General features: G+C 37.0%; 1 protein-coding gene across 2 annotated transcripts in view; it reads left to right on the top strand.

The window, feature by feature from the left end:
* LOC102227289 (protein kinase C alpha type) overlaps positions 1-22,855 on the top strand; it is a 101,080-nt gene that overhangs the window by 52,770 nt on the left and 25,455 nt on the right. For both annotated transcript variants that reach the window (XM_023349220.1, XM_023349219.1), the window contains exons 4-5: positions 16,226-16,337; positions 18,846-18,974. In XM_023349220.1, the coding sequence (XP_023204988.1) occupies positions 16,226-16,337; positions 18,846-18,974 (241 nt within the window). The remainder of the gene's footprint in view (positions 1-16,225; positions 16,338-18,845; positions 18,975-22,855) is intronic.

Genomic DNA, 22,855 nt, shown 5'->3' with positions numbered 1-22,855 from the left:
TGATTTAAAAAATCTGCAGAAAGAACCCGTTTTTAGTTCTCATTTAAACATAGAAAGAGTTCTTTCACATCTCAGATTTTCAGGGAATTAATTTCCAAAACCTTTGCTAAAATCACTTGATCCAAAACACTGCAGTAGAAATCTCATTTGTCTTGTTTTTGCAGCTCTTCATTAGCTCCCTGAATGATCTACATATCTATACTAAGCTCTAAGAAGTCCAAATCTATCTTATATTAAGGATTTGATTGTTCTATATGTTCCCAACAGAACAGTTTACTTTGAGACTGCCGTTTTATTTCTGCTTCCTATATTTTTTGAAAAGTACTGTAGGTTCAGTCATACTAGAATTTCACCTAATTTAGCATGTTGGCTTTTTATGTGCCACCAACAAAGGTCCAACCTGCTAAAGTTTATATTCTCATTTTTCGCTTTCCTTTTTTACTCACTTCCATTTCTTTTTCCTCTTTTATTGGCCCGTGTGTCTGTGTGCAAACATGCTGATGCAGACCTTTCCCCAATAGTACTCCCATGTTCAGCAGCAGTGACAGTAGTGATGGCCCATCTTAACGATTACTGGGGGTGACTCATCTAACACCAACACAGAGAGAAGAGGAGGATAAGAAATAAGAGGCAAAAAAGAAAATAAAAAAAATTTCCCACTTGAGTTGTCACTTTTTGATAATTAAAGGCCCTGAGTTGTTGGGAATGCTCCTCAGCCACACACAGTGAATCCCTTGTGTGTCAGGAGTGGGTGGACGTTAGTGGGAAACCTTATGCCATAAATCTATTTTAACTGCATGGACTATACTTTCTAATTTATCTGTCTCCAGCCTGTTTCTGTGCTTTGTCTTCTCCTCTATGTCTGCTTCTCTTCTTCCCCGGCTTTATAGCAGAACTGCGGTCTCTGCTCATTTTGCCTCCCAACCCTGACATTCTTCCTCTTTAGCCTGCTGCTAGAAGCATGGAAGCGCTGTGACTTCATTAAGATGTCACTGATCTCTCCAGCCTCAGCTGGGCCTACCGGGTCATTAGTCGGCCATGTTGGAGAAATATAGTCTCTATGAAATAGATTAGACTAAACCTCCAAATCTTTAATATTTTCCTAATCCCTGTATTGTAGTGGATTCTGTGTGAACTCAGCCTGTTTTCAAATCAGTTTTAGGTTTTTTGTAATTTTTAGTCTTTAATGAAAATATTGTTTGCTTTTCCTCTAACTTGCCGCAAGATGTTAGAGTAATAATAGTAATATTAATCTCATCATTATTAGAATTTCTCTGTGGTTTTTATTAGAGACTTTCTTATTTCCATTCCCCGGATTTTTATTAATTTTCAATTAAAAATACAGTTTTTGCTTTACTCTTCACAAATTTATTATGATTTTGTCAAGGTTATGTTATTTTATATATTTCTGTATCAGAAATCACATATGAATGTCTGAGTTTCCCAGCACTTTATTCTTCACTTTATTGGTCACATGTACAGTACCAGATGGTCTCATCGCAATTAAAGCTTATATGTTTTCTGTTGGCCACTGTCAGCGGCGATTGGTGTGGCCAGCGGCCCATTTTACCAAACCTAAACCTGTTTTATCTCAGCCTTGTCAGCCATGTGGCCTTGTCCAGTCATGAGAGTCGTACATATGGATAAGCCAGCTGAGGATGTTCCCATATCGCTACCACCCGCTGGATTAGCAGTCCGCTGACAGGCCAGCTGTTGAACTTTTGCCCCGATCTTACGGCCGCTTATTTCTCAGATAATGTGAAAGCAGTCAATCATCAAGAACTGTGTAAGCTGGATGTAGCAGTGTTCCCAGGAAAGCTGGGTTTTCACCAAAAATAAAGAAACCAACATTAGCTATGAGAGAAATAGTGTCAGACAGGTTTTCATATCCACGTGCACAGAAATTATGGAGGTGTGGAGCTGTAATCTGATGATTTTTTTTTCTTCTTCTTTTTGGATGCCGAGCAGAAACATCAGGGGCTGGAGTGGTGTCTGTGCCAGCTAGAGAGCATCTGACATAATCCATAGCCGCTCATACTGGTGCATGCAGGATCTTTGCAATCACACCCTGGATATCAGAGGGTTTTAGGACAAATGGCATTACACCAAACACAGAGAGATGCAGGAGGATGAAAAACATCAAAGCATCTGTTTACGTAATGCGACGCGGGTTTTTTACTTAAGAAAACATTTGATATGAAAACATTTTATAGCATTTATGTCTTATATTTAAGTATTTCTCTAAACTATTGAAGTATTACGTTGTTAAAGCTCTCTTTTTAATTTTTTTTCTGCTCTACATCTTTATTTTTAGTGTATTTGACAGAAAATATAAAATACAACTGAGCACATGTTCACTGTTTGCAAGCCATTTTTTAGCTATTAAAAAACAGATTTTGCTGAATTTGGATTATTTTTTGTACGTTACTGGCTTGCTAAAATAAGAACAAGTGTCTTTCAAATATATTTTTTGCTCCAGGTTGTCTCTGAGGATCACCAGCTCTTTAGTGTTTTTACTTGCAACTCGTATGTGCAACTGTAGGTGGGATTATTACATTCTGGGATTTGGTTGTTGAGGTGCAGCTGTGCATCTCACACTCATCACTGCAGCAGATATAGGATTTAGGAAAGGCTTAAAGATTAAATCTGTTGGGAATGATGAGCTTTGTGCTATTGAAACAACCTTTGGGTTGTGCCTTTTTCAGTTGAAATTTGCTTTTGGTCCAATTACTGTGTATATTGGTAGTAAGAACTATTAAGAAACAGGCTATTATGTGAGAAGATTGAAATAATCATAATAACTATTTGATTTAACACAATAACTTTAAGTTGTTAAGGCCATTTTGTACATGCAAAAGTGGATCATGATGTAAAGGACTGACTGACAACCAAGCTCTACAGAGAAACTCAATATCACATACTTAACATCAACTCAGATGACTAGAACATTAAGAATATTTTATTAATTAAACGAAACACAGTTGCACAAATAAACTGGAGTTCATTTTGCTGGATGAACTTTTTGCCAGTCCCCAAAACCTCAACTGTTAGAAAAAGACAAATGATGTTGTCTGCACACATCGAACTGTACAACCTCCTATGTGTCAATGTCAACAGACAGTGTAGAGGACAGATCAGGAATACCTCTCGGCTCGGACACTTGGTATCGTAAAGGTGAACTGCAGCATCAATAAATTGTGCACTTGCGGAAGTAGGATTATTGTCCAATGGATGTTGTCATGCAGAGTACCCAGATATGCATGTAAAGTGTTGAAGTCAAATTTTTTCTTAAAAATCGGGGGGGGGGATGTAGAGCAAGCAGAATATCCAGAGTTTGCTAATAAATGAAAGTGTCTTGTTTTATCATTTAGCAAAAAGAACTTGATGTTAATTGGCACACATTGATTTGTGTGTGAGACTTGAATCATGTCACATGACAGCAGTGGCCAATAAATTAGTATTTTTTTTGAATGGCTTGTCATAGCTTTTTAAGGCTGTTGAGCTGCAGGGGAATATTCAGAGATAAGATATTTTTTGTAGTATTTTTGTAAAAACTATGAATCCCCATTTGTTATTTTCACGAGAGTTTTGATAGAATGGTGTCAGAGCACTTTTACAGAAATCTTTGGCATCATATTTGATGTTGGATCATACGCGTATTACTTTGTTCACACTTGTTACCCTTTATGAATGTTCACATCCTACTTTCAGGGTTTAAACTATGCGTCGCTTAAATATAGTTTCCACCTGAGAAGGCCTCATGGGACTTGTCCTCATTGAATTCTGTACCCATTTCACAGTGATTAGCACACAGGTACATCAACAGCCACTCGTCCACTTCTCTTGGACTTAATAAATACACTGAAGAAACTGGGTTAAAAAAGAGCTGCTGAGGAAAACGGGTGATAGATGAGCCTAGAAGTTTGCTTACTTTCTTTTTTTTTCTCAAACTTTTATGATGGCTTGCATTTTTTAATTTGTTAGCTTCTGTTCTTGTAAAATGGAGACTGCGGTTCCAGTAACACAGTGTGTTTAGATATTAAGTGCTGGACTGAGATGGGCGTAAAAGCAGCAAAAAGTGAGCAATTATTTCATGGATATTCTTAGCCAACAATTATTCTCTGCATGTGTGCTACTGGACTCATTATTTTCAGCTCCACCTGCACAGTAAATGCTGTCTTGGTTTGCTTTCTGTTCTTCAGTTTTGTGGTGTTTTCTTTCAGTTGTCTAATTATCTTTAAGGATGTTTTTGTAGCTAATATTAGGATTTTCTTTTTAGTGACACCCCAGGAGTGACATATAAATGCAGAGCTACCTGGTGTAAATGATTTTAACCAGTAGAGGAAAACATTGGATTCTTCTCGTCTGGAATTTCCTAAAAGACGGGTGTAGAAGGTCTGGATTAAATTTTGTTCCTTTTAGCCCTGATAATAACTTTTGAGTTTGAAACAAAAAAATGGTGCACGTGTTTGTGAAAGAAGTGAGTCTATCCTGGAAAATTGAAATGTTATTTCAGCCAGTGGTCGTTATGTTACAGGTTAAAAATCAACTAGTAGAGACTTCTAGCATGACCCCATCATTTGTTTATGTAATCATCAGCTGATGGGTATAAACAGGCACAATAAGCCTACCTTTAAACTCTTGATTTGCTTGCTCAGGAGAAGGTTCATGGTTACATCAGTGACTATGTGATTATTGGCTCTCATGACAGTACTCTGAAATAATGTGCCAGTTCCACTTCTGTCTTTTTTATTGGCTTCAATTTGATGAGAAATACTGTTATACTCCTACTACTAGTCAAATAAATGTCACCGTTTTCTGCCTGAGAAGTGAAATATTAACATGAACGCTGGAGAAGTGTTTTGTCCTTTCACAGAAAGCTAAAATGTTGCTTTTAGAAGGTGAACATATCAGTCATATTTGAGATTGAACTATTTTTATTGACTCCAACTGTGCAGCATACTTGTTCCTAGTGTGATAATGAAATTTGCAGAGTGTGCTAGCAAAGAAAAAATACTTCTATACGAGAGTTCTCGTCTGATCCTGATAGATTCAAACTTCACTCTCAACAATTACCTCAGAGCAAAGCGGCAGCCATCATCAGACCCCTACTTTCAGGGTGGGGTAAACAGGAAGTGATCACACTCTCACAAGTTAAAGACCCCTGCTTGGCCTTTGTATTAATAAATCTGACAAAGGCCACCAGACATCGAAGCACTTGCATATAAAAGCAGACCTCATATCTCAGTCAGGCTAATTAAAGGCTGTGTTTGATCATGAAAGCGGGGTTGTGATGAAAGGGTGTGTTCAGAGGTGCAGTCTGAATGCATCCCAACTCTAGATCTCTCCTCGACTCCTAATTAGAGCACAACGGGGAGGGATTAACAGCTCGACACCTGCATCTGCTCAGTTTAATATCCCTTTATATGTATCAGTAATCTTAACTTAAGTTTAGTTTTATGGTTATTTTAGCTTTTTTTCTCCACTTTGACATCCTTCATCTCCAAACTGATGGCAGTAACATGAAGTGTGGGCAGAGGGAGAGATAAGCATCATTTACTATCATAAGTGTGTGATGGGTCTGCTGTTAATGAGGAAAAGATTGGGTGTAAAGAGGTAGATGAGCATGTGGGATTCCAGCAGGCGAGGACATATTACCTCCTTCTGTGATGATACGGAGCTGACTGAAATCTCTAATCAACAACAGGAGGACGAGACAGAGGGTTAGTCTAAGCTGCTCGCAAACCAGGGGATTCCTGCACTTCCTATTTTTAATGAGTCCTAAAAACAATCTTTTGAGACAACCACACTGTTGTGTAATAGTTTATTTCAAACGTCATACACCATTATGTACATTTGCAAAACTATTTTTGTGAAAAGGAGGTAGGCAGAAGTATAAACTTTTTTCAAACCGTAACTTTTTAATAAAATACAAAGATTGTCTTTTTTTCCTGGCAATGAATGACATGAGTGCATAGTGTTTATGAGTTAAGCAGCAGCATTAAAAAGTGGATAACAAAATAAAAATAACTTGATCATATGTTATAATAATAACTTAACTTAAAACCATAAGGAGGCTATTCTTTAGCAGCTTTGTGAAGGTGTTTGATGTGCTAATATTAGTTGCAAGTCTTCTGGTGCTTGTCAGATATTAATTTTTTGACTATTTTGGAAACTACCAACAATCTGCAAGCTATATCTTATTTATCTGTCTTTCCATCTACTCATGTAGAGTAGATAGAAAGGTACATCTTGTATTTTAAATCTGTTTTAAAATACTTCATAGATATTTTATCCTCTTATATTTTGCAGCAACTTATTGTGGGTGCGCCTCAGTATTCTTAAAAACTTTGCACACAACCAAGAAAAAAAAGTTCATGCAATCCTGTCCCCTCCAACTTATAAACAGGCCTTACATCACATGCTTACTGCTTGTGCACTTTTTTCTACCTCATATTTTTTCTTCTGCTCAATTTTCCAAAAATGTCTTTGGATAAAGCACTTGGTGGGGACCCAGCTTCTTTAGTACCGTAATTGTCTTTTGTAGTTTAAACTTCTCATGGATGGTGTTTGTGACTTTCTGCTTGATAGCTACCAGGTCATTTTTGTATTAAAAAACATTTTTATTTGTCTTTTGATAGTTTTAATTTGCTGAGATTTTGTGTTCTTAAAAGCTGTGCGACATAATCAATAACAGTATTACCTTATTGAGTAACAACTCACAAGTATCTCTTTATGAATTAAATTAAAATGAAGTTAACTTGTTTGTTTAAAAATAGGAAGAGCTTTTTTGTGATATCCTGCATGACTAGGTCACATAGAGGAAACGTTTCCTGAGCATTATTGTATATTGTAAAAAAAAAATTAAAAGTGCACATTACAATGATTATGAATAATGTTAATTCAGAAAAAAGGAAATATATCATATTATCTGTTCATGTACAAGAAATTCTGTCATGATCTGTTGATCTTTTGGACAGTGTTTTCCCATGTTTAACATTCTTGTGGCTATTTTAGTGCCTCCTCCTTTCCACAGTGCTTCAGTTGTCTTCATGATCCTTCATCTCTGTATCTGGGTTCACTGCAACTACCGCACAGGGCACTTTCAGCTGCAGGTCCATGTTATATTCCTGTAAAATAGACTGTGAATGATCTAACAAAAATGAAAAGCTCCTGCAGCAGCAGTTCTCCACATTATGACTGTCATTAGTCAGGTTTACACCTGTCCAGCAGCTGTCTGCCATCCTGCTGGCTGAAGGGGTTTGGTGTTTGTTCATGACAGGGGAGACTGATTAGAGCTGTCACATCATGTGTGAGAATGTTGTTCAGAGTGATAGCAAGGGTGTTAATCAGACAATAACGGCAATCAACAGAAGGTTCTTCTCAATAATTAGCAGTTAAATGACACTTTACCTGTAACTGAGGAGAGGCCAACTTCAGTCCATGAGAGCTAACACCTTACAACTTTTAGATGCCTGCTTTCTCCACCACACCTAAACGAAATAAACGCCTCCTTACCAGGCCCTCTATCATCCACAGTAACATGTTGAATTCAAATCCAGAACGCAGAGTTAATAAAATGCAATGAGCTTTAACTATAGAATTTATTGTTATGTAAAGCATCTCTGCATTTCCTTCTATTGTTTTTGTAATAATAACATTCTAAAGATATTTTTTAATCAATCCCTGCACTGCTTTGTGTTCATTTATATTCTGTTTTGGTCTGCTCACATGCATTAGGAGACACATTTGCATGCATGTCAGTGCCATGTTTGATATCGTAATGCATTTTGATGTTTAATTCACTAATGAGACTGGAAAGGCATGGAATCAGAAAGGGCACAAAACGAATGACGGACGAAAGGAACCCACATTCACCGCCAGGAGGACATACAGGCCATGGGCGGAAACACACAAGCATACCATCACTTCAAATAACATCAGCGAGGTTAGAAACGGCACAATATTAAAACATGGAGGCTCTCTGTGCATGAAAACAAGCTCGTCAGCTCGAGTGTTTCCATTGCTTAGATCTGCCTTTAATTGAATGGCTTTAGATGGATGATGTGAAGGAGGCTTCAGGTGGTGAGGGACAGAGAAAGAGATGTCATCTTGCTTACTAAATCAGTGATGAATTGTCAGTTCAAGTGTCCTTACAGCCATTGTTTGAGAGCTTAGATGAATCTAGTTACGGTAAACGCAGTCGCAGTCGTCGCCGTTAAAGTCTTTTCTGATGTGAGGAACGAAGGCCAGGCTGCTTTTAACTTACAGGCATTTCAAAGCTTCCATAATTTCTGCAAAGCTCTCACTGAATATATTCCTTATTTGTACTGTATTATAATATTTAATGTCAGTTCTCCCATCTTTGTTTGATGTTGACTAAAAAAAGAGAGACAACTGATTTCCAGCTACAAGCAAAGCATGTAATGGGTGGAAACAAAACTCCCCCGTGGGCTCAGGTGGTTGTGTACAGTAATCTGGGTTTGAATCACCTGCTGGGTGTGTGCAGACATGTTTGCATGTGAAAAGGGATGACAGATGTGTCATGGTGAGTTAAGGTTGTGTGATCCCATTTGACATTAAACACTTTGAGCTGTAACATTGCAAATCAAGCTAGATGATGAGTCGAATGTACAGTTTCTTACAGAAGTAAATTTTCCCTTTAAATTCTTCATTTTTTCTCATGTTAGAAGCTTATCTTCAAAGTATTTTTAGTGAGGATTTAACACTGTTGTTGAAAGGTAGCTAGAAGAAGTTCTGTCTAAAGCTTGTCACATGTAGAGAACACAACAAACCTGTGGAAGAAAGTGGTGAAAGCTGATTTCACAGTGCAACAGTATTTACATTGTCTGAACTTTTTCACAGTTTACAACCAAAAACGTCAATGTTTGGCCTATATGCTAAATCTTAGAAACTACGTGGAGAAAAATTAACACTGCACATCACCATGAACACCATGTCACAAGTGACACATGGTGGTGGCACCGTCATGCTGTGGGGATGTGTTTCTTCTGCAGGGACTTGGTTGCTAGTCAGAAGTGAAGAAAAGGTGGGAATATACAGCTTTAGCTAGATTGGAATAGTTAAAATCAAAGCATGTTGAAGTACCGGAATGACTAATATGAAGCCCAAATGAAATTCAAATGAGAATCTCTTAACACGACTGGAAAACTGCTTTTCACAGAAACTTTCCAATCTGGGAAGAACAGGAAAAAATGTTAGTCTCTAGAAATTGAAAGCTGCTACATTAACAAAAAGACTTGTTGCTACAACTTCTATTGTGTTAGATTGGCAACAATCTTTGATTTAAAGCTTTTTAAAATGGTCACTAGAACCACTTGTGATTGGAATGAATCAAAAACGCCTTCTTCTCTCAGCTACACTGTGGGCTTGTTTACCGAGGACCACAATGGCTAGCTGAAAGAGTGTCAACTCTTGGGTTGTAGATTTGACGCCACCTGTAGTTATCCACCCACATACACACATTCACATACACACATCCTCATCCCTGAGATCCATCTTCCTCATTTTCCCCTGTTTCCAGCTCTTTGACTCTGCTTTCTTCATTTTTATCTGTTAAATTGAGGCCATTGGTCTTTCTTTTTTCACATCACTCTCTTTCAGCATCTCTGGCAGTTTATGTGTAACAAGCCTCTCACTTTTAAAAAAAATATTTTTCTCCTTCAAAGTAAAGTTGATGTAAATATAAAACATCCAGGCAAACTGCTTTGCGTCTTTTTGCTCACTGAGTGCATTAGACAGTTTGTGCCCTTCACCATCAGACTTTTGGCGACTCAGTTGAGGCTGAAGGGTGAGCCTGACTGCATTTGGTTGTTTTGGGTCGGCGCTACCAGCAGAGAATTTCTGAGGATCCTCTCAGCTAAAAACAACCCCGTTTGGTCATTTCATTCAGCCGAACAGCTGACCTTCAGCCTATAGGGAAGGGAGCATTTCATTACATGTATCAAGTTCTCAGTCTGATCTTCATTCCTCTCTTCCTTTCCTTTTATCATCTCACTTATAAATGTGGCTCTCTTATTGTCTTATAACTGCTGGTCTGTAGACTTGTGCACATGATGCTATAAAGCCACTCAGTGATTTTCCTCTTGTTCTCACAGTTTCCTTTTTCTCCAGTGACTCTCAATCTATTGCTACATTTTCTCTAACCCATTATCTCCATGGCAACTATTCAGTTGTTCACTTTGCTCCCCAAAGGGCTTTTTTCTGATACAAATACACAGTCACACCATGATCCTCATCTTTTAATTAATTATTAATGAATTTGTTTTTTGTTAATCTGTTTCTTTTTTTATTTAACACCTCCGCATAATATTTAGCAAACATTTATTTATCACAAAGTGACTTGATTGTGAAATGCACATAGTGCTTTGCAACAGTATTTACATTGTCTGAACTTTTTAACAAAAACATAAATGTATTTTGCTGGGATCTGGGGCGATATATCAGCATAGTGAAGTGGAAGGAAATGGAAAAAAATGTTTTGCAAATAAAAATTTGAAAAGCTTCTTCAGCCCACCTGACTAAGTTCTCTTTGACACCGCCTTTTACCAGTGCCCTTACTTTTTTGACCATTCTGCATTTCCAAAACAACTTAAGCTCAGTCAGATTGAATGCAGAGCTTCTGTGAACATCAGTTTTCATGTCGTGCAAATATTCTCTGTTAGATTAAGGAACGGACATTGACCGGGCCATTCTAACACACTTTAACAGCGAAAACGTTTGGCTAACAACAGCAGCTGCACCTCAAGAATTTTGTGCGAACTCGCGGCTGAATCTGATGAGGTGATTTGGACAATGGCTCAGACTGGCTTCACATATAATTAAGCCCAGAAATGTTCATGTGCATGTCAGATTTAAGTTTAATGTGAATTTTACCTTAAGTTTTGCATTAACTGTAAATAACATTAACGTTTTGAAGTGACCCAGTTTGAGTCCCCAATTTGTGTGAGCTAAAGATTACGGTGTTGAATTTACGCCAAAGAGAAATGATTAAAATATCAGTGGAAACATGTAAAAGGTGGATGGATGGTTTTTTTTTTTCAGAACAATGTAAAAAAAACAAATTTTAAATGTTAGAGCACAATTACAATCAGGTTCAACTCAGAGTGTTTGGTTGTTTTCCCATTTATTTTGCTCAGCAAACTATTTGGTCATTAAATTACTTGATTGCTTCAGCTTTATTGCAAATAGACAATGCTAAGAGTTTTATTTATATTTAAAGATTAAATTAGAAAGAGAAGTCACAGCTGAATGTTAAAATCAGACCTACCTGAGTAGCATAAAAAGGTACAGTAGTTTAAAGCACTTTTTTAATTGTGTCACCTGATGAAAGTTTTGTCTATTAAAAGAAGCTAAATCTCAATTGTCCCTCTACTTTCTAATTTCACTTAACTAATTTCCAAATGAGACTAGATGTGCACTTGAGGAAGGCAGCACAGAGGTCATTGACCTGTGAAATAGATGTATTCAAATTGCCTTTCTTATACGTGTGCTAAGCTCATGTGCACTGCAGAGCAGGTGAGAGTATTCTTTGCTGATTTCTCTCCATTACTGCTATCTTCAGGCTTCGACCCACAATTGTTTATATGATTAAAGGTGAAAATCTTATAGAGATCTGTTGTTTGTCAAATTAGCAGCTAAGAAGAGCTGAAAAGCAGAAGTGGAGCAGCTTCAGTTTAAAGGTATTCTCCAAACATCAGTCATAGCTGTCAGGGCACACTGCTGGCTCAGTGCACGCACATACTGTATTTTTTTGTTCTAAAATTTCCAAAGAGGAGGAAAATGGTGAGCACAGCAGTCTTCACATGCAGTTCATTTAATTTCCAATGGGCTGCCTTTGATTGGGGAGAGTGTTTTTGTTTTCTTTTTCTTTTCTTTTTGTTGCAAAAGCACTTTTTGAAATCTCAGTTGTACTCATTGGAAGCATACCCTCCTGCTGCCAGTGTTTTACATTTATCGGTAAAGAGTTTTTGTTAAGGAAGGAAATAGTTTTCATGTGATGTTAGACTCCAAGCATTCACAGACTGGATAGGTCTAGAAAAGGCAATCAGAAAAAAAGTATCTACAGTTTTTCCGACCACTCATCCATCCATGAAGCAGATGTTAAGTCAGCTTTAGATAATATCTCCTCATTAAGACATGAATCACATAAATCTTTAACTTGCCTCTTTATGCTAATAATGTCTAATTATTAGGCACTGACAGATAATAGTACATTGGCACATCTGTAGATGCCTGAGTAAAATTAGCCTGAATAATGTTTGAGTCAGTGTGCTCGACTTCTTCCTCGTTCTTCTGCATGATGTGGCCCTTGTTTCACTCACATGGCTCATCATCTCGCCTCAGTGCAAACAGTGTCACAGGTTTGTCTGCTAGCATCTTACCCGCACAGCATGATGCCCTGTGTTTGAGTCATTGAAAGGATGTTTCAGGTGAAGTTGTTTTTAATGTGATTCAGCAGCAGTTTGCAGGCATGTATTTGTAGTTTGCATTGCCACTGTATTCATACTCATGATTAGGTGGTATAAACATTCAATAACTCTTGCAGATAAACAAACAATAATAGTGGTGTGTGTAAATTGGCACTACAGCAGAAGCAAATTTCTTCCAGTCTTCTTATCCTTTCAGTCCCTGTAGCATTTTTTCCACTGATGGATGACTGAACTCTTACAAAATGCCTCTTCGAAGCAAACTATGTGGTTAAAGCTGTGTTCTGAGCATTTGTGTTCATACAGTTCAACAGTTTCAAAAGAACAACAAAAGTGATATATTCAATAAAGTGGCATGAATAAGAAGGCATTATTACATTTGTTTAATGGTAGCCTGGTAAAAACCAACCCCTGGTTCTGGACCCTCACCTATTGCGAAATGATCGCTTGCCAGACTCTGCTGAAGTTTCAAATGATCTGAATTGATTTTATCCAATCACTAAAGTTTGGCTGTGAGGTATTTAATGCACCAGCTCCATCATAAAAGAAACTATGCTATGAAGCTTACCAGAAATCGACTGTTCTGTGAACAATCATTCCCACACTGCAATGAGGTAGGTGCAGAGCCAAAAGAGATGGTTTTAATGCCTTAAACATTTCTGTTGCTCCGACTTTGATTACTCAATATTTTAGAAGAGAAATCCATCTTAATGGGACAAATCCCAGACACAACACTGGAGGTAGATGAGAATCAAGTGGAGTGGCATAAGGTAATATCCAGGTTAGTTTCTCTGAAGATCTAGTGTAATTTACTGAATGTTGTCAAACTAAAATATTAAAATGTACCACTAAGCCAAACAAACATACTTAAGATAAAAATGTCATTCAGTTGCTGTGTTTGACACAAATATATGAATTCACAAAGCGTCTGCATAAATAGGAAGGTAAATGGATAATTTTGTTGAATAATCATGTTTACTGTCTCTTTATTTGCTTAAACCTGAACTGTGTTTGTTTTGTTTTCACCATACACTCCCTGTTTTATGTGCATTGCACAGAAGAAGTGTTCCCATTTGTGTAAAACTGTAGATTAGTTTTTATGGGTAGGCTGCTGGCACTGTGGTCCACTTACACAACTCGCAGTGTGTTATTGAGTGTGTCATGAGCACTGTGCTTATTCACAAATTATATCCATTAACAGATTCATTGTTTTATTTTATTGGCTGTTGCTATAGGGGTTTCATGCTTTTATATTCTAAAACCACATGTGTTTTAGGTTACTAGTGAAATATGTGTTCATAAAGCCACGAGGGAGCTTGTATGCAAACACTTGATAAACAGGGATTTGCAACCGTTTAATAGCTGTCAATTTCCTCGAAGGAAGCCGAGTTTAACCTCAAAAATGTTTCAGAAAATCAATTATGAACCACCAGTTGGTTGTAAAATTACTTTTCTAAATTTGTATGTTTATATTTATTTGTATATTTAGTTGTATATGTGATTTGTTAGTCATAGACATACTACAGTAAAAAGCTTTGCATGAATATTTTTACAAAATATTTGCCTTTTTCACTGTAATATCTAAATAACATACAGATCATTTGGCATTTTCTGAATGTCTTCCCAAACATAAAAGCTCCAGCACAAATTCTGAAGAAAATGCATGTTGGCATGCACACTCTAACACATGCTGAAGCCCTGGGCTCTGCAAAGATTGTACCTCAAAATGCATTTTTCTCCCGTCGAAGACTCACAACTAACTCCTCATTGTTCATTTTATCCAAGACCAAAAGCAGAAAAAGAGACAGTTACTTTATGTGAAGGGAATATAACATTGCAATTAACAGTGCAATAAAAGTTTCTAGGTCCTCACGGTTATTTAGAAAAGAGAGTGGAGAAATGTACTAACACAGACCAAAAGAAGACTCTGTCCTCTGCTCCTCAGGTCCCCACTGGACACTTCACTCATCAAGTTTCATTTAAACGAAAGTCAGCGTTCCCAAAATTAAATACTTGTTTAATACGATTCATGAGGGAAAACTGTGGTCGAAGGAGCATGACCACAATGATCACTTAAAAGCAAATACTGGGGGAATAGAGTAAAAAATAGATGTTCCCAAATAGAGTATGTTAATAAAATTTTTCAGAGAGCCTCATGCTCTTGACTCATACCCCTATCTGTCAAAATGTTGTACTCAGAAGTCCTTTCTCTATAAAACGCTGACATTCCCTCAACGTCTCCTCCTCTACCATCCCTCTATCCCACTCTCTGACATCATGTTGTTTACCTAATGCAGTCAGCTTGTGGAAAAAAGGCCCTTTTCAACAATGTAGGCTTTCTTACTCAGTCAGTGGCCTGTATAATTACACATACAGCCGTTCTGACACAGTTCAGCATGATGGAGGCGACGCTGATGGGGGTTTATCCACCCTCATTTGCAGGGCTTTAATTAGAGCCATGTTTGTTTTGTAGTGATTGCAGAAATTAGCTAACCTCAGCTAACACAGTGCAGGCAGAAAAATGTATGAATCAGTCCACAGCAAATGAGACTAAGCCATGCTGATCAACGGATTTTATAGCAAATGTTTCTGAAACATTGAAGATTTGTATTTGTGTAGCCGAATGAAGCTTTTTTTCTTTCTTTAGGCAGTAATCCTTATTGCTTATCGGACTGAAATTCCATTGGCTTAAATAGTTGCATTAGTTTTCCTCTTTCTTTATTTTTGTTTTTGTTCCTCTTGTTTCTTTTTAACTTGCGGTCACTTGACTTGAGTGACAAATTTAAGGACTTTAGACTCGACTTGATAAAATCACAAGGGACTTAGGACTTGGACAGTCATAGCAATGACTCACATAGCCAATTTATGGACTTGGTTAAAATATGTTGTTTTGTTATTCCAATGATCCGATTTTACTCAAGAAGTGCAAAAATATTCCTCTTGCAAGTAAATTTCTCTTACAGATTGTTCTGGCAACAAAAAACACCTTGTACATTTGAGGAAAATCTGAAATATTAGTAGCTCATAAATTACATATTAAGTAACATTTGTCCACATCACCATATTTTTCCTATTATATATATAGTTTTTGTTACTTATTTCTATCTGATGTGTTCAGAGACCACATCATAAAATACACAGAACCACGATGCTGGCTATTTTTTACGAGTCACATAATGCGTTTGTATTTCCCAAACTCTTTTAATTTTCTGAAGATTTCTTTAGCGTATATGTTCTCTTCAATGGTTCCTGTTTTTCAGTCAGGATAAGTGTGGACCAAAAAAAGTTACAACAGAACTGTATATTTTCATATAGGCTTTAAACTTCCTCAAAAACACAGGCTTGCTTTTAAATCTAAAGCTGCAGTTGCTGTATCACACTCTGTCTCCACTCCTGAAGCTGCTCCCCTCCCCATCTGAGGGGAAACTGTCACAGGTGGTAAATATAAAATGCATCGCTGCTGGTGCACCACTCTGGGAATGTCATCACAAAAACAGATTAGAAATTCTGGCAAGCTGGTGCCGATAGGCTTCCTCAGGCTCGTGTGTTGAGAAGCTGAATGTAAGTGGAGCTCATTTATATGTAAAAGTCCCTCAATTCAGTTTTAACTTTCCCTGTTATCCTTGTGGGAGTCTCCTTTTACGTCATGCTCACCATGTGGTTTCAGGGATGATAACAACTCTCTCTCTGCGAGTCTTTTGAGACTTTATTTGAACCCTAATTCAGGTTTATAATATCTTGTTCAATTGTTCTTTTTGTCTCGTGTAATTTCCCAGGACCCCAGAAGCAAGCATAAGTTCAAGATCCACACATACGGCAGTCCCACGTTCTGTGACCACTGTGGATCGCTGCTGTACGGACTCATCCACCAAGGGATGAAATGTGACAGTGAGTATTACTCCATCTGTGTGTCTGTTAGTGTGTGTGGGTGCACCTGTGTTGAATATGCTGCACTGCTTTTCCTTGAGCCAGTCCTAATGAGAACAGATGGGAATAGCCTGGTCCTGAAGCCCACAAAGAATTCACCGCTCTGCCCCACAGAGACCTATCTGTGATCCCATTCTTCCCACACACTCTCCACTTTTAACTTTTCTCCCCTGTCTTCGGCAATATGAAACTATCTGAACATCCTCAATTCTTGAACTGAAGTCATGGTTTTGCCCATTTATTCCCTGTTCTTTATTTTTAAGCTGATCAAGCCCATACAAAATCCTGAAATATCTTTAATGAACAGGTGACAGGTGTTCCACGAGGACCTTTTGTTGGACTTTTGTTGTTTACACTTTCTATAAACAATGTCCCTTATGTATAGCTATGTGAAAAAGTACTGTATCACCACAGATTTCTTCTCTAATAATGAAATGCATCTTACTATCAGAGAAAGATAATCCTCATAAATAGAAAAATCACTTTTTATTCGTCCATTAGCAAAAAAAGCTTTCAAAACCAGCCTGTGTCTGTGAGAAAATGTAATTGGTGCCCTTTGTATTTGGTACTCCAGTATATATTGTTATTATTCCCAGAAGTGACTGGCACAACAGAACAACATCTAAAACACTGTCAACCTCAGTTAAGGTTAGTGCTCACAATTTAACAAGAGTAAAAAAGGACATCCATGGGAGTGTTTCAAGGCCAAAATCTATGCAAAAAAAACACCCCGAGACCCGTCTAACACTAAAACACATCTTGATGACCTTCAAGGTCAAGGTCAAAAAAAAAAAGCATTTCAGGAAAATGACCAGCAGATCTCATGGGCGTTGTTCTCAGATGTCATGGTTGATTTGCTTCTTCGGGATTTTGAGGTACAATGTCCTTCAGCTTGTAACCTTAAACTCAAGCACACTTTAGTTATTCAGCATAATACAAAACACACCAACAAATCCACCTTCGACCTCTCCGATAGTGATGCTGTGGTATTATGATAAACAAGCTTATGTTCTTCCTTGATTTCATATGTTGTTTTCCTACCTTCTTTTCTTCCTTGTAAAATATAACTTATTTGTCAGCTGCATCCTTTATTCTGTTTGAAAACCTAACTCCCTGAACTTCTAGAAAGAGTCTGGAGTTTTCACATGAATACTCTGTGGGAACCTTGTATGCTAAATCTGCATCACTCTCTCATTTTCCTCTCACTTTCTGTCCCTCACTGTACCTCTTCTCTCATGTCCTCTCATCTGTTGCAGCTCCATCCTCATCTATCACCCTGCCTCCCTTTCTCCTCCTCATACGCGGTACATCCATCTGTGGGCTTCCAGTGGCGCCCTAATCGTATATGGTGATTAGAGCACATTGGAAGAAATGAATCTGAGGAGACCATGGCTATTACAATCTTCTTCAACACATTCTGTCTCACCTTTTCTATTCCGAACACGTCAGGCAGATGGATACACATAGAAATGTGATCAGGATAAGATGTAAATACTGTAGATGAGTTTTAAATGAGAAATAAAGTTATTTACATTGCAATATTTGCTGTGTCAAACCGAAACAAATAAAAATGGCAACAATTACCAGAGTCTGTGCTGGAAAACCTCCCAGGGTAGATTGCCTGCACCTGTGCATTTCTAGGGTGCAAATATTGACTAATGTTGAGAACAACAACAATTTTCCCCAACAGTCAGCAGATTTGATGTGCAGCAGCAGAGATGATTGCATCACAGTGCCTCATAATGCAGAACGTGTGGGAATAACTTCCAGCTGTACCATGAGGAAGGATGAAACATTTACGAGTCTGGGAATTTTTTGATTTGATAAACTTTTGCAGTCGTGTACAATGGGGTTTGTTTTTAAGTTTGCTCCCTTACAAAAGGAATGTACTCTCAATTTTTTATTATACTTTAATTTTACCATAGAGAGATTGCAAAAACAAACACACACAGCACATTAAAATTAAACATCTAATTTCATGTCATTGTGTGAAATTAGTATTTGATTTAACTGTTACACAGCAATTTCTCTATTATTTTAGCAGACATGTATTTTTTAGATTTGTATGTCTTGCATATTTATCAATATACAAAAGTTGACCTATCACTAATATTACATTCACATGCACTGTCAATGGTGCAGTCTTTTAAAATTACCCAAATAAAAGATTTCTTATTGGCCTTGAAGTTAAATTTGTACAAACCGAAGTACGAAACAAAGGTTGATGTTTGCCAGACTACAGGTTTATGTTTTATTAAGGCTAAAAAATTTTTTTATGGTTCCTAAACTACTTTGGTTTAGCTTCCTAGTTCATTTCTTTCTCATAACATCAACCCCTCAAACTTTTTTGTACTTCCTCCTAAGAGGCAGAGAATTGTTTTATTATTAAAAGATCACACATGCAGGAATCATGTTATCACACTCACCTGTAAGCTGAGTAGTTTGTTTTTGTCTTTTGTATTCCTGCAGCCTGTGACATGAACGTGCACAAGCAGTGTGTGGTCAATGTGCCGAGCCTGTGCGGGACAGACCACACTGAGCGTCGAGGCCGCATTTTCCTCAAGATCGATGTCAGCGGGGACAGGCTACACGTCACAGGTTGGTTTTAATCTCTACCATTAACTAAGTCTGCAAAAACAAAACAACAACAAAAACAGCTGACTCTTAATGTGACATTAGCCATTAACTTCAAGTTGGGTTTGTAAGATGCTGGACAAAATGCTCTTATTTGTGAACAATCCAAATATCAATGGAACTGTATTTGAAAGCCCTGCCTCATACCAAGGTCTGCAGCAAAGTGCTTCTCTTATGTGAATAAACAGCAAAGTACCACTACTGCAACTTTTTGAACATTACAGTAAAATTAATATGCATACAAATTGTTGCTGTAAGGAGGTTTACCATGGTGTTTATTGATTGCTATTATTAAAGTAAATTTTGTAGTAGCGTAAATAAAATTATAGGAAATATAAAAATTATTACCTGAGAACTTCTGGAAACACCTAAGACCAGTATTTCCATTTTGTCCAACGTGCAAATGTGTCAGAGCACCATGGATGACGTGTTGATGCCAATGTGGCAGAGAGTCAATGTGTTCATTGCTACTGACATCAATATATCCTGATTTGTAACTCCTTCATTGCATTACCTAAGAAAATTATTATTGTCACTTGGCAATTATCTTGAAATAATAACTCATGTAGATTTGAAACTGTTTTCTAACTTCTTGTTGCAACTAGCTGTGCTGAATGCTAAACAGCTCATTTTGACAAAGACAGAAATAGTCCACCAGAAATTGCACAAAATAACACACAGTCACAACAAACCAGCTGATTGGCAGAAGTCTGTAGCTTACAAACAACGCAGTTGAAGATGTAGATAGTAACTCAGTTATTAGGTATATAAGTTTTTGCTCAGATCCAGTAATGCTGTTCAGGTGTTTAATATGCCACTACCTTCACAGTTCTATTGGGCTTCAGTAGATGAGTTTTGGTGTCGTTTTCTTATAAATAGTGATTAAAGCCTAGCATGCTCTTAAATAAATCAAAGGTAACTCTAATTATGTGGACAGCTGTTGTTCAAAGTGTAAATATCATACAGGTCACGACCCTGATGAGTCAAAGACACTCAGTAAGATTAAAGGTTGAAGATGTGGACAGTAGTAACCCAGCAACTGATTCTAAAGAGCTCATTAAAACAAAAAAGTAAGCAGAAATAAAAGGGCGAAATCAGAAAGGCTTTGGCTTGGTGCTTTAATTTCTCTGAAAGGACAAGTAAACACATGTTGTAAAACAGGTGTCTCTGAGGTGAATCAGCAAAGAAAAAGTTAGCTGTTCCCACTCTTGCAATCCACAGGGCAGCCTCTTCAGCACAAAATAAAACATTAGCTTTCATGCTGGTTAGCGCAGAAGCTGTTTGAACTAAATAACTTCTAATGTAATGCTAAGCAAAACAGAACTTAGTCATCCTTTTTATTTCTATGTATTATTGTTGATCTCTTAATATGAAAGCAGTTTCTGTACAAAGGGTTTAGAAACTCCTTGTCATTGATTTCAAAACATGTATGTAAATGCCTTTTCCATTGATAAGGTTGTTAAGAAGTTGTTAGCAAAAGAAAAACTTGTTAATTGGTACAAAAAAAAAGTACAACAAACTTGTGGGACAGCATGAAATAAAAATCAGGGTGGCTTTTCCGGTCTTCAAAGCACGAATGTGTGCCTGTGTGTGTTTCAGCACTTCTAAATTATCCTGTCAGTCAAGAGCAGCACCTGCAGTGGAGAACTCTCCAGTGTTAAAACCCCTTTTGGCAGAGAGGAAAATGACTGCTGGGTCACTTCCACCACTGCTTTCCCCGTCACACTCATAAACTCACATTTTCACATAACAGCTTGGCGAGACAGTGGTGGACAGGGAAATTTATATCAGAAACCAATAAATAGAATAACTCCACACAAAGCACGGGAAAGGAAAAATCTCCAGCTGCTGCAGGAGGAGAGTGACAAGTGTGCTTGAAATTCAAGTCTGTTGACTTCATAAAAATTTGCTTGCTGTTGGAAAAGTGACAAAGCACAGGGTTTATGCTGATTACACAGTAGCTTTTTAACTGCTGTTCGGTGAAATCATTTTATCGGTGTGACTGCTAGAGCTGCTTTGATCATTTTCTATTGAAAGTTACATTTGTGGCACACAAATGTGAAAATAATTTGTCTAAAAGCATAAAAACAGTGAAATGTATTCCTAAAATCTTCAGCTTTATACATCTGGAACATGTAAAATAATGTAATCTAAATGCACAAAAGCCTGTGGGAAAATGGCTGTAAAGATGGCAGATGAACAGTTTGAGTATTATTTTTTAACTATTTTGCTCATCTAGAACTTTTTCCACATTTTTATCTATTTTCTCTTCATCATTTGTCCTGACAATGATGAGGAGAAAATCCTTGACTGTTAGCTCAAGGATGACAGCAAGTGGTGTTGTTGACATAATTATTAGGCTTGTCAAGATAACAAATTTTGCTAGATGATAAATTGTGCCAGAATTGATTGCCATAAACAATAATATTGTTGTTTTGAGACCATTTTCAAGTAATATGATAGCAATAATGGCACAATAATGCAAGTACACATTCTCAAAGATCAATGAACTTTAAATTCTAATGAACATTTAAAGACTGGAACTGGAAGACATTTAAAATGTCCTAAACAAATAAAGAAAACAACAGAAATGACAAATAAAATAATTGTTATCTTTCCAAAAAGGGCTAGTTGAGACCAAAACACCAGACTGAATACTTGTATCATTCAGTTTTTGGTAAAAAGAGAGCGAGTTTTTATAGCAAAAACTATAAATCAAGCAATTGAAGTTCGAGTTTCTTTTAATTTATCATGCGATTAATTGATTTATTGTTTATTGTGACAGGCCGAATGATTACCCAAGTCACGTTTGATGAAACAAATCCAAAGTAAAACTAAACTGACTCACACATACATGTTTTAGATCTTTTCTTTATTGAAACACAAAGCAAACTACGTTGTTTGTAAAATGTTGGTGCTTCATTTCATTGTGTTGGCTTCAGCAGGACATTAAATTGACATGTGTGTTGTGAAGTTGACAAAAATTAGTTGGAGAAATTGTCATATAGGGATTATGTAGTTGGAGACATTAATGAACATTTCGTTAGATTTGTGACCAACTAAGTGCCTCGTCAAAACAAAGAGTAAGCTTCTCAAGGTGTAGCAAATTCAAAAACAGAGCAATGCCAAATGCAAAAGTGCGTTTATTTATTTATTTATTTATTACAGAGACAGTGCATATTATTAAATAAGAAGGCCAATTTTTCACTTACAGTTCCTAGACAGATGGCAAAAGACATGAATAAAAGTAAAAATGCATAATTATATGAACACAATAACAAATACAATACTAGAATAGATTATGAAGCTGAAATGCACATTACTACCCTGACCTTACAACCTTTGTTCTATGTTTCAGTGGCAGTACATGAGATCAAGTAGAACTTGTTGACATCAGTAACAGTGCAAAATTATAACGTTTGTTACAAAAGTAAGATTTAATATGCTATAAACATTAGCAATTCGTCACAGAAGACCAGAATAACAAGCTGCACAAAGCACAATCCTTTAGTTTTTAACATCACCACAACTGTGAGGCCACAGTGAACAACCTTGTCCAAAGTGAGATCTGAAATTCCTCAAATCTTTTAGTAAAATAAGCTTTTGAACATTTGAATGAATCTGTTAGCTGCAACTCTACCAAATGGGATTCAATAAAAAATAAAATGCTAATTTTTTTATGAGCTGAATGAGCAGAATTTAAAACTCACCTGCATCTTTAGAAGAGAATAAGTTAACTTGAACCAACAAATATTTTCATTATTGTCATCAATAAGTCTCTTACTATAAAAAATATATACAGTTTAATTAATAAATCTAAGCAAGAAGAGAAAAGAAATGCTAAC

This window comes from Xiphophorus maculatus, chromosome 16 (assembly GCF_002775205.1).
Source record: "Xiphophorus maculatus strain JP 163 A chromosome 16, X_maculatus-5.0-male, whole genome shotgun sequence".
Classification (NCBI taxonomy): domain Eukaryota; kingdom Metazoa; phylum Chordata; class Actinopteri; order Cyprinodontiformes; family Poeciliidae; genus Xiphophorus; species Xiphophorus maculatus.
Note: the sequence above shows the minus strand (reverse complement) of the source record. Positions and strands in the feature narration are given on the sequence as shown.